General features: G+C 42.6%; 1 protein-coding gene across 2 annotated transcripts; it reads left to right on the forward strand.

Moving 5' to 3' along the window:
* Positions 1-2,671: 2,671 nt before the first annotated feature.
* Positions 2,672-11,858, forward strand: septin5b (septin 5b). Of its 2 annotated transcripts, XM_070924874.1 has the most exons (13): positions 2,672-2,714; positions 2,889-2,899; positions 5,350-5,440; positions 7,218-7,304; positions 7,400-7,523; positions 8,627-8,761; positions 8,858-8,975; positions 9,789-9,890; positions 10,415-10,511; positions 10,595-10,730; positions 11,255-11,257; positions 11,529-11,631; positions 11,796-11,858. In XM_070924874.1, the coding sequence occupies exons 1-13, from the start codon at positions 2,672-2,674 to the stop codon at positions 11,856-11,858; spliced, it is 1,113 nt and encodes a 370-aa protein (XP_070780975.1). The 2 variants fall into 2 exon arrangements, with proteins under 2 accessions (XP_070780975.1, XP_070780974.1); XM_070924873.1 differs by lacking the exon at positions 11,255-11,257.
* The last annotated feature ends 1,009 nt before the right edge of the window (positions 11,859-12,867 follow it).

Below are 12,867 nucleotides of genomic sequence, written 5' to 3' on the forward strand. Positions count from 1 at the left end.
TACCGTTGGAGAACCCTGGACTCTCTAATGATGATACTTTGCTGACATTTCTTGGATTAAACCACGAAACTCCGAGTTATTATGCTGCCTGTTTCACCTCGAGGCCAAACAGCTCATGTTAATCCCAGTTTATTGCATTCAAGCCATCCCTGCCTCACACTGTGTGCTGCCATGACTGAGCTGGGAGTGCGGCTGAAGCACCATGTAGGCATTATAAATAAATAAAGAGCAATTACAGAGTTATTTTGTTTGTGTGCAGAGGTCAGTGTGGTCCTGCCCCCCCCCCCCCCTGAGATCAGAAGAAATCTGTTTTGGTGATGGTGGGAGGGAAGGTCGCTCATTGTCTGACCCCCGCTACCCCACCACCCATGAAGCCTGTGTGCTAGCACAGGAAACCGAGTCAGTTATGGCACCCTGCTCCTGCCTCCAGTCCCACGCTCTCATCATTGTTCCCCTGCTGTCTGCTCCTCCCTCAGGTCGCTGTCAGCCCTGCAGGACAAATCTCACCAGACCTCATGTCTTTTTTGGCTTGTTTTGTCCTTGTGTTTGAATCACTCCCTGTCATTGACCATTGAGGCACATCTGACCTGTGATTGATTAGTAAGTGTTTGACGAGGCAGGGACATGATTGACACGTCTGACTGTGTAGCAGCTGTTGGCTCGTGGCAAAGACGTGTTCACTCTTTCATGACCAAAGTGAAAATCCATTTTGATTTTTCCTGAAGAAAAATCAATTAAAACAGAGATACTCATAGACTCTTGTTGTCATCATAGTTTTGGCATCAGAACAGTCAAACTCACTTACATATATCATACACTGAAAGTGTTACCCAGTTCTATTAGTGGGTGGCATCCCACACCGCGCCACACAATACTGCATTGTTGTTGGATATTTTCCTTAAAACACAGAGTTCCTACCAGGATGTCTATATTCAGAGGTGTGCGGGTAAATAAATATACTTTAATTTTAACCCCAGGGAATAACAAGGAAATATCTGGTCACTCTTTCCTTAACAATATCCTACAAATCCAGAACCATTGATTGGTAATCTAAGGCCATGACACTACTTTTACTACTATTAACTTCCTTGTTGCTGTTAGCTTTAGCCTCCGTCTTTTAGCATCATGTCATGTATGTAGCCGTCTAACGGTTGTTTCATATAAATGAGTAGCTGCTTTTGTTCAGTTCTGTCTGAATTTGAAGAGTCATTGTTCCAAATATTACAACAAATGTCGTGTTAAATGTGAAAGTCACTGACTCAGTAGTACTTATACAGCAAGTTTGCTAACATTAGCTAACATCAGCTAACATTAGCTAACATCAGCCAGTCCAAGTACGGCTGCAGCAGCAAAGCGTCTATGTAAATAAGCAAAGGTGTTTCCATTGCTTATTAAAATAACTTCATTTTTGAGAGTAGGATTGTCCCTGATATGTTTCCTAGTCTTCCTTTAAGGCAACAACATTTGCATACGTGTTGAAAGTAGATGATAACGTTGGAAACACCTCCCCCCCTCACAGTAGCTGGTGGCAGTGAGAAAGTATAATTACTCTTAAACCTTTCAGACATTTTCTTTTCACTCTGAGAGTAAAAGACATGACGCTGTAACTGAGTACATAGTCTACAGATAAAAGACTGGATGTCACATAACTTGTTCTATTTTAATTCGGTCAAGACAGAAGCTCTGCTGATTGGCTGTGAACACCTGTCCAGACAGGTAGTTAGTTAGCAGCTGAGCTACATTCGTATTCAGTCTCTCTAACTGAACTTCTTGTCCCTTTCTGTCCCACGAGCCCCCCTCAGATCTCTTTGTTTTTCTGAATCTTTTACCTTGAGGTGACTTCAACACGGACAGTTTCTGTATTTATACGTCTTTTAATTACGAATTTGACTTTGTTTATATATTTATTTTACTCATTAAATAATTATTACATTTACTGAAGTACTGTGCAACACGATTTTGAGGTACTTGTCTTTCCATTTTATGCTACTTTATAGTACTACTTCTCTTTATACTAATACTTCTACTCTGCAACAACTCTGGAAACCAATATTGTACTTGTACATTTATTTGACAACATTAGTTTCTAGTTATTTAGTTATACAAAATATAAATCAAGTAATAAACGATGTATTATTATGGATTAAGCTACCCGGCAGTAGATAAAGTATTTGAAATAAGCTCCACCTTCACCTGCTGCAACATGATGCTAACACCTTAATGCCTCAATCCAGTAATATCATATATATTATTATGAAATGTGCCATTCTGCATAATGACTACTTTTACTTTCTGTACTTCAAGTATATTTTGATGCTAATACTTTTGTCAGTGCAGGTCTGCGACGTGAGGTCCAGGAGCAGAGCAGCACTGCCCCCTCCTGGTGTGTCAGGCGCACTGCAGACAGTTTGTCACACAATGAGAAACTCCAGTCAGTCGCCCAGTCAGTCGCCCAGTCTGCCTGCAGGAGGACTCGGAGTCTGGCGTTCAGAACATGGCGACCTAACGGCGGAGCCAGTGCAGTCTGTGCGGTTTCATTAGTTTCCGCTGCTGCCGGACTCGTCTTCCGGGGCCTGAAACATCTCTCAGCCTTCGTTAAAGGGACCAGCAGCGGCCCCGGACCCGCCCCTTTCATCCGGCTCGGACGCGTTCAGCACCAGCTGTGTCCACGATGACGGCCAACAGCAGGTACAAGAGCCGCGCGCCCCGCTCAGGTAAGCCCCCGCAGGCGATTAATAACCGACCGCGCGCCACAGCTGGTTAGTTCATTAAGCATGGATTAATGAGGCTGCACTAACCCACGTGATGCTCTCATGTGTTCCTCCTGGACCCGGCTGGATGCGGCTGCGCCCTCGCGGACTGATCCGTCTCCGGGAATTTGTCTTCAGATGATGGAGAGGTAAGACCCGCAGCAGACAAAGGTGTGTGTGTGTGTGCGTGTGTGTGCGTGCGTGTGTGCGTGTGAGAGAGGATGACTCTTACAAAATAAAAGCCTCCTGCTGTGTCGCACCTGCACGGACCAACATCGTCCCTTTGTGTTGGCGGCTGTCCAGCTGTGATCACCGCCGGCTGCTCGGTACCGTCACTGCGTGTTTTACACGGTCCGTTTGTTTGACTTCATTCAGCTTTGACGGATTCTGGTTAATAATATTAGAAGTTGATCATCCAGGCAGAAAACCCATCCTCATCATCACTCATCCACATCTATTCCTTTAGTTTGTAACATCTGTGCACATCTGTCAACATGATTCAAGATCGATCATCAGTCAATCAGCAGAATATTAATGTGCAGATAGTTTGATGATTGATTTAAAGTTAGTGATATCAAAACATTCAGTGATTCCAGCTGCTTAATGGGAGTATTTTCTGCTCTTAAATGATATTAATCTGAATATCTTTCTCATTTTGGACTGTTCATTTTACAAAACAAGCCATTAGAGAACAATTATAATCACTATTGTCTGACATTTTATCGACAAAATGATTTATAGATAACAAAAATTCATGTGATTCATCAACAGGACATTTTAAATTTAGTTTATTGTGCATAACATTAATTTGACGGCCCAATAATTAAACGATTCTAGAGGAGATCCAAAGATGCCAAATATGGCTTTTGGGGGAATATTTGCAGTATTTCCAGTTGATAGTGTTGCTGCCATGAGAAACATGGAGTCTGTTGTTATTTCACTCAGTGGAAACATCACATAGCTTCTATGAAAAGCTGGAATGAGATGATGAAGAATATACTGTATTTGGGCTGCAACTAATGATCATTTTTTCCATTCATTGTTTAGTCCATGAAAAGTCCTGTAACACGTCTTAAACCCCCAAGGTGACGTCTTCAAATGTCTTATTTTGTCAGACTAAACACCCAACATTGAAAAATATTCTGTTTTCAAACACATGAAACAGATAAATGCTTGAGCCAGAGAATATTTGGCAGTTTTGCTGAAAAAAATGGCTAAAAAGTTTTTAACATTTTTAAAATAGTTGCCAATGAATCTCAGCAAATCGATTCAGCTTTAGAATATCTAATGTAATACTGTGAGACAGATGGAATACATGTACACGATACAGTACTCAACAGATACCCTCGTATGTCTCCTCACCGCCTTCACTGTGAGCGTCTTTATTTTCAGACATACAACCCTAAAATCCCACCAGCAGTTTCATAATGTTTGCCTTCATCCTTCACAGTTCTGTCCTTTCATGTCGGCTTGGACGGCAGCGCTGAGGCTGAGTCAGAGCAGCGGACGCAGACGCAGCGTGGTGTTACCCGGCAGTCTGGATCTGTGTATTTCTGTGATGTGTGTGGGAGTGAATTGCAAACGCATCCACAGGCAAAATGTCAATATGGAAGCAATACTGAAACCCTCAGCAGTCAAGCTGATGCGCTCTGCATTGGATGTTGGAAAAATCTAAAGCATGACGGGAGGAGCCGTCCTGCCTCCCTCCTGCCTCTGTGGTGTCCTTTAGGCTTTTCGTCCTCCTCTTTAGATTGTCCTCCGATGCACATGAAGGCCTCTGCACTGATGCGTTCACTGCTCACGCTCCCCACCCCCTCCTCTTGTCATGCTGCCATTCTGTATTATGAATACTTGGAGAACCTCAGGGCATGCTCTCAGGCTCTCCTCCACCCTCCCTCCACCACTTCAATAAAACATGACAGGAGTAATGGGGATGTCCTACTAACACAGCTACTGTGCTGAACCGGGCAGCAGCACCGAGCTGCGAGGGAGCATCAGAAGTGGGTCGGCCATTATTAGAAATAACATGTTTCCTACAAACACAGTCACTATACGTATTTGGTCAACATTTTGTTATAACCTGTTACTTCTACTACTACATACTACTATAGAAAATATATTTAGCCATAGAAATGTGTCATTTCCTTGAAAACAGCTTTTTAAATTTGCATTAAGTACAAAACAGACCTAAAAACCAAAAAAACGCAGTATCTATACTGCATTCTGGCTGTGTACTACTACACTCTACAGCTGAAGTAAGTAGCAAGTGAAAGCTAGCTTGTGAGATAGCTGTGGCTAGCCTTAGCTAAAACTAAAGCAGAGTTTATATTTTGAAAATGACAAATATCCATTTTGATGAAGTGACATTTTGTTATTCCACATAATTAAAAAAGGCAGCCGCTAAATCAATTCATGCTAAAGGTAGCTAGCTTAGCATAACGGTAGCTAGCTTAGGAGATCTCAGTAGTTGCCGTCTCATCTTGTTTAAAATGAATATGGTAGTGTATCTGTATTTTATAGGCATTGTGGGTTCAATGGAAATCATTTTTCCCGTCCCGACAACTGATTTCATGTGTGTTGTGTGTGTTCTGGTTTCCAGGAGAAAGACTATGTTGGTTTTGCGACGCTGCCCAACCAGGTGCACAGGAAGTCCGTGAAGAAAGGGTTTGAGTTCACCCTGATGGTGGCAGGTGAGAGATGGCGACCCTCTTCTGGGTTTTACTGGATGTTTGTTCAGTGTGTCGCTGTGCCTGTCCGTCTTTCTGTTCGAGCACGGTACTTATATTCAGTCCACAGCAATAAATGTACCTTGGAAAAAGAAAGGGTCTTCAAATCCACACAGAGACAAAAGACGTTTCTTATTTCTAGACGGTGACTGTTGAACGATAATGCTAACGCTAAAACTCCATGTTTGGTCAAAAGCTGACTTTAATGTTTCCAGCTGATGTGTTTTAAAATGAGAGTCCTGTAAAAGAGGTCTTAAATGTACATGATAGCTACACACGTGACATCGTGCTAAAGCTAACAAGTTAGCATCCTCAGCAGCTGATGATCCATGAAGAAGGCGTGGAAATAAAGGAGCAGCTTTGTTCTTTATATTGTGGAACACAGCGAGTTAGTCCGCCTATTCTTGACCAGTATTACAGATAAAAATGTAATTTAAATGTTATTCTTTCTAACTGTAGAAAAACATGTCTCACTTTTACAAGAGAAATAAGTGATGAGTCTGGCAAACTTAAGGAGATATACTGCGAGTTTATCTGAGCAGGACAGAGATGCTAACGTTAGCCTAAACTCTAATATAGCACAGGGTGGATGTCCCAGTGCTGAAAAGGGATTTTCTATCATCCTGTAAACCCACAAAATACTGCCGTTAGCTGAAGGTATGAGCTAAAGACATGCTAACGTCAGAAGCAGATAAACACAGCAGTGTGTCTCTCTTAATGGAGACCCATGTGGATCAAATCCAAAGCTGTCTTCACGCCAAGAGACTCGAACCGAGGCAGGATGTCCTTGTTGAGATGCAGCTTCATCAGCACACCTCCGCACCAGCTCAGTTTTCACAAGTTTCATGTGAAAATGTCTGGCTGTGTTAAAATGTGAATGTTAATCTTGAGGAACAAGATAAGTCACAAAAAGCTCTCCTCCAAAAAGATGATGTGGATTTAATCACCATTTAAATCCTTCTGTTAAATGTTCAGAAGCTTTTAAACATCCTGAGAGACTAAAGGTTAAAAGCTAAATCCTGCAGTTTGAATCGGCCACTTTCTTCGATGTTGTGCTATTAAACCATTTGGAGTCCATTAAGTTCCTATTATGATGCCAGCTGGATTGATTTTGGTTGGGTGACCTTATGTTTTATAATGTTATCTAAATGAGCACAAACAATCGACAGTTTATGTCCAGACGTGACATTTGAGCCAAATTACATTTCTAACCGTTTGTCTCAGTCTGGTTTCCCGAACCAGGTTTCAGACAGTCCTGGAAGTGTCTGTGTGGTGGTCTCACTGGTGATGTGAGGCTTCATATGGGACAGGCGACTCTCAACAACGCTGTGCAGAAAGAAACTTTATATTGGCTAATCAAAACAAAACATTATCAAATGATGAGAAAACTCTTTGACCTGGAGATGATCAGGTAGAGTTTTCACGTAATGCTTTCATCACTGATCACCTGTAAGAGATCAATATGAGACAAGACATTAAAGAGCAGTTTAGTGTTTCACTTCCATAAAGTTGGAGGTTTCATGAGAGACAGATCTTTAAAGAAAATGATTGGTCAAACTTTAAGCAGCAGAGGCATCCTGACTTTTAGTTTGAAAAATACAGGATCTTACATTTCCCATAATGCAGCTGGACAGGAAGTGACGTCGTGACCTGGGCTCTCCGTCAGATCCTTCAGACTGTGAGAGACCTGGAGAGACCTGGTCTTGATGTGTGAAGGGTCCTGTGTGTTTGTGTGTTGCAGGTGAGTCTGGTCTGGGTAAATCCACTCTGGTGAACAGCCTGTTCCTCACTGATCTGCATAAAGACAGAAAACTGCTCAATGCAGAGGGTGAGTCACCGATCAGACGTCTCCACGCCAGCGTACCGCTGATCTCAGTCCAGACCTTCTTATTAAATGTCTGTGATGATGTTTCCGCACTAAAGAGCGAATCAATCAGACGGTGGAGATCACGAAGCACACGGTGGACATCGAGGAGAAGGGCGTGAAGCTGAAACTGACCATCGTGGACGCGCCGGGGTTTGGAGACGCTGTCAACAACACTGAGTGGTGAGTCATAAACACATTTATTTTGGTCAGTTTTAGAGACGCAGGCGTGATGTGTTCAACGCGACGTAACTTGTTGACTCTTTTTCATCCTGTTTCATCCTGACTTGATTTCCCCAGCGGGTCTCCAGAGATCCACATTGTCTTGTTTCATCTCTGCAGCTTCAGCACAACCTGCCTGCCTCTTCTTCAAACTGAGTCCCATGATGTTTAATGCATTGTGTGCTCTTTGTTGTTGTTGTCTGTTCAGCCTGTTGTTTGCCTCTGGATAGATAGAGCCACAGTATTGATTCGATCAATTACATTCACACCGTTTGACTGCGCCTGTTGTATTGATCTGTGTTGTTTCTCCTGTTTGTGAAGCAGTTTGTGACTTCCTTTTTAAAAGTGCTGCATGATTTTTCCCTTGTTGTTGTTGTTGTTGTGTTTTACATTAACTGACAGGGTTTCTGCAGTGTATTTAAATGAATTTAAGGATTTACTGAGAAAATAAGCTGGTGTCATGTACATGATTTCAGCCTGGGTCAGCTTGTACTTCCTGGTTATATAATGATAAATAATGTAAATGTAATGGAGGCGTAACAGCAGCTTCTGCAGCACGTTAGGACAAGAGACGAGCGCCTGAACCTTCTGTCACTTACGTTAAAGTACTATTCGCAAAATGTACTGAAATATCAAAAGTAAAAGTACCCTGTGATTGTCAACTGATTATTGTTACTGACGCATTAATGTTTAAGTAGCATTTTACTGTTGAAGTTGGTCAAGATGGAGACAAAGTAAACTGTTTTATATTGTGTTGGGTATTTTGATCTACAGTACATTTTATTTTATAAGCTCATCATATGTTTTCTTTGTAAAAATATGTAAAGTAACTTGTAACTAGAGCTGTCAGATAAATATAGTGGGGGAGAAAGTACCATAATACTGTAATATGGAAATACTCAAGTGAAGTACTTCAGCTTTGCGTCAGTTACGATCAATCTTTTCTTCTCACTCTTAGCAGGAAAGATAATGAGAATACTTCCCAAAATGCTGAACTGTTCCCTTACAGGTGAGTTGTCTTAGCAGTAAACACATGCAGCCTGTTTGTTGTGTGTGTTTGGCAGCTGGGGGGCGGTCACAGACTACATCAGTCAGCAGTTTGAACACTACTTCAGAGACGAGAGCGGCCTCAACAGGAAGAACATCCAGGACAACAGAGTGCACTGCTGCCTCTACTTCATCCCTCCGTTTGGACACGGGTAATACACACAGTACACGCAGTACACACTCGGTCATGTACGTGGTATTTATGTAGAGGCGTGTGTTAAACATGTAAAGTCCATGTGCTCCTGCAGGCTCCGTCCTGTTGATATAGAGTTCATGAAGGCCCTGCAGGACAAAGTCAACGTGATTCCTCTCATCGCGAAGGCCGACTGCCTCACTCCCAGTGAGATAAAGAAACTCAAGGAGAAGGTAAGACCACTGAGTATATGAAATATATAATGACACGCGTGTAGATGAATAATCCAGGACCACCAGATATGACCCCTCTACCCGTGTGAGTATCAGACAGGATGTAAATTCTCTATTTCACAATAAAAGCTGAATTTATGCACTGACCTTTGTGTCTGTGCAGCATCTGGTGTTTTAATTTATATTTCTGCGCTTCAACCCACAAAGACGTCTGCATTTATTATTTATTTCCTTTTCTAGATAATTGTCTGGACTTTCTCAAAGGAATCGTTCAACATTATTGAAAAAAACATTTGAGAAGATCGATATCAATCTCATGTCTGTGTGTTCAGTACGGAGCCGGACTCAGGGCGTGGTTAGCTTAGCTTAGCTTAGCTTAGCATAACGACTGGAAACAGAGGGAAACAGCTAGCCTGACTCTGTCCAAAGTTCAAAAACACACGAGCCAACACCTGTAAAGACTGGACTCCATCTTCTCAACTTGCTCTCAGAGAGAAAGAGAATCACAGTGTTTTACTGGAGGTTATTTCAAATGCACACAACTTATTTTAGCCTCTTGTTGTTTTAAAAAATAGCATTAAAACATATATATTGTTGTCCTGATTTGGTAAAATGCATGACGGACTAGAAGAGGAAGCAACTGAGTACAAATGTGGAACCAAGAATTGAACTTCAGCTCATTTCAGTGGATGACTCAGACGTTTAAAGCTTTCTTATAGGCAGCGACTTCCTGCTGAATATTAGCTCTCAGTGTGTGTGTGTGTGTGTGTGTGTGTGTGTGTGTGTGTGTGTGTGTGTGTGTTGTCCTGCCAGCTGAGGGAAGAGATAGATAAGTACGGGATAAAGATCTATCAGTTTCCTGACTGCGACTCTGACGAGGACGAGGAGTTCAAGCGGCAAGATAAAGAGCTGAAGGTGAGCTGATGATCCAACGCAGCCATCCTCATGTAGAAAAGAACATTTACTCAAGTACTGTCAGTACACTCTGGACGGATTATACTCTATAACTCTACTGCAGTACATTAAATATTGTACTGTCTCCTCCTCTATATCAATCAGACAGTTTCAGTTACTAGTTAACAGATTAAGATTTTATATACAAAAGAAAAGAAAATGTTCAAACCATGTTAATGTTAAACTTTCATCTCCTACGTTGAGCTAACTAATTCAACCAAATATCACTTTCTTACTATTTCAACTTCTCTGCTCGTTTCTATCCTGGTGAGTTAATCTTTCCACGTAACCCCTGGCAACTGCAAGAACACCTGGTTGGGAATCACTGCAATCAAAATATATGATATATAAAACTAGAATGAGTACTTTTACTTATGATACTCTAAGTCCATTTTTCTTACCTACCACTGCAGGACCTTTACTTGTAACGCAGTACTTTTACACGGCGGCATTTCGGTGACGTGTGCTGATGTGTTGTGATGCAGGAGAGCACTCCGTTCGCAGTGATCGGCAGCAACACTGTGGTGGAAGCCAGAGGTCAGAGGGTGAGAGGGAGGCTGTACCCGTGGGGCATCGTGGAGGGTAAGAAGCTCTCTGTGGCCGTCTGTCCCAACTCTGTCAGTTACCATGACAACGGCCATTTTCAGATCTTTTCCTGTGCGCAGTGGAGAACCCGTCCCACTGCGACTTCGTGAAGCTGAGGACCATGCTGATAAGAACCCACATGAACGACCTGAAGGACATCACCAGCGACTGCCACTATGAGAACTACAGAGCTCAGTGCATCCAGACCATGACCAGGTAGGAACGGGGACCCACGTAGTCCACTGTGAACTCATCAGAAAGGTGTACAAGGATCCATTCAAATCTATTGGATAATGGATCCAAGGGGAGGAGCTGCCGTGCCGTGCCCCCCAGTAAAAGTCTGCTCACACAAACTGCCGTTTTCACTTTCTTGTTTACACGATTTTTCACTTTTTACTGCTTTTTTAAAAACTGGTTAGTGCAGGTTTCAAGCCTCCAGCGGCAGAGTCGGCATTAGAAAGACGCTCAGATGGTTTTTGATTTGATTTGACTTATCGAAGACAAAGAGTGTCGTATCATCTGAAAACTTCAAAATGAATGTGTTTGGATTGTGAGTTTTACAGCCGTCTGTGTGAGACAGAACTGGTCTGATTCACTTTAACTGTCGATACTATGAAAGGTACCGCTGAAGAGGGCCGTCGCTGTAGTTTCAGCTCAGCTGCAAACGTCTTCAGAGTAAATGCCCTGATGTTTTCTGGTCCTGTGGCCGTCCTCTGATTTAAACGTTAAAGGTACCTGAGCAGGTACAACTGAATTATTCTCCTCATCAAACGTAGAGAAAAAATAGTTCCATTTGCTGGCAGACTCAGTCCAGTCATCCCCTTCATAATGTCCTGTCAGTGTTGATGGCCTTTATTCAACATATAAACTGGGATTGTCTCATTTTGCTACAAACGTCATCAGAACCATTTAAAAGATTTATAATCACATAACATGTTGAAGGTTCCTGCAGTGACACAAATAAAACCAGTGTCTCGCAGTTATAACCCTTCACGTTAATCTCTTTTCTTACAGTAAGATGAATGCAGATAAGCGGGTGGAGAGCCCCCTCCCCATCCTGCCGCTGTCCACACCAGACGGAGAGACGGAGAAACTCATCAAAATGAAAGATGACGAGGTGAGTGGAAAAAATATAAGTCCTTAATAAACCTCAGATAGTGAATAATGCATCGCAGCAGGTGTTACATAACCCTGATGTGAAATGCTGACCCATATGTGTTGTTATGTAAGCCGTCTCTCATTACCCCCCCCCTCCCCGTCTTGTCATCTTCTCGTCTGCAGCTGAGGAGGATGCAGCAGATGCTTCAGAAGATGCAGCAGCAGATGCACGAGCAGGACCTGTGACCTCTTATGATCCACCTGCGACCCCTTCACACCTTTTATTTAGGAGACAGACCAGAACAGAATCCGACACACAGCCCAGAGATGAATGATGCATGCTGGGAGACGTATCTCGACCTAATTTAAGCTTTCTTAACGCAGTCATTAGCCAAGTGAGTCTAGTTAGAGAGTAGATTTCACTTTGTTACCTTTAGATCACAGTAGATTTACAAGAATGTTTTCTACTTGAAATACTAAAAGAGACTAATGCACCGCTCCATTCAGTTAAAGCACTGACTGGGACACCTCGCTGATGGTTTGCAACTTTGGATTTTAGTGGCATATGCACATTCTGTGTAATAATAACTGGTCATAATGACAATAATAACTTTATTTGTGTAGTTACAAGGTGCCTCACGAAAAGACGTAAAACCAGAATTTAACAGATGAAACTAAAAGAACGAATGCAGTTTTGCTGTAGTGTCACGTGCAGATTCTTAGTGGGACGCCACTCCGGCTAATGGTGTGCTGCTGGTTTGTTTCAGTGGCACATCGTACGTCACACCAGCGTATTATGATCCGTACTCTCATATCGCTGCTGTGTGCCACATAAAAACGCTGCGTCAGCGTCAGAGACTGGGGTCTCATGTCGTAACATTATCCCGAGAGATAACCACTCACTGAAGCTAATGAAGCTAGCTGCAGCTACCATGGCTAACGGTGAGCGTAGCCTTGGACAATGTTTGACAATGTCTGAATAAAGCTGTTGTGGCTGCAGAGGAAGCTACGCTAAATATCAGAAATGTCCTCAAGCGATGTCACTTGAGTCAGCGTCGGTTGAATGAAGACGACAAGTTGAAAAAACAGTCAGTGAGCCACAATCTACAGCCAAACTGTCTGCGGTCACGTTGCATTATGGGTAATGTAGGCACCAGGTGACCAGAAAGAATGTGTGCGATAAAATATGTAAGAAGTCGTACATTATGTCTATGAAACAGTAGTGATAAAGACGCCTATCCAGTGTCCCAGACGA

The sequence above is a fragment of the Enoplosus armatus genome, chromosome 18 (assembly GCF_043641665.1).
Source record: "Enoplosus armatus isolate fEnoArm2 chromosome 18, fEnoArm2.hap1, whole genome shotgun sequence".
NCBI classification, from domain to species: domain Eukaryota; kingdom Metazoa; phylum Chordata; class Actinopteri; order Centrarchiformes; family Enoplosidae; genus Enoplosus; species Enoplosus armatus.

Bases quoted from the DNA above. Each gene is read 5' to 3' on its own strand.
- septin5b (XM_070924874.1), top strand. From the start codon at position 2,672: ATGACGGCCAACAGCAGGTACAAGAGCCGCGCGCCCCGCTCAG. The intron at 7,524-8,626 runs GTGAGTCATAAA...TGTGTTTGGCAG, and splicing joins GCTGTCAACAACACTGAGTG to CTGGGGGGCGGTCACAGACT. The intron at 11,632-11,795 runs GTGAGTGGAAAA...TCTCGTCTGCAG, and splicing joins TCAAAATGAAAGATGACGAG to CTGAGGAGGATGCAGCAGAT.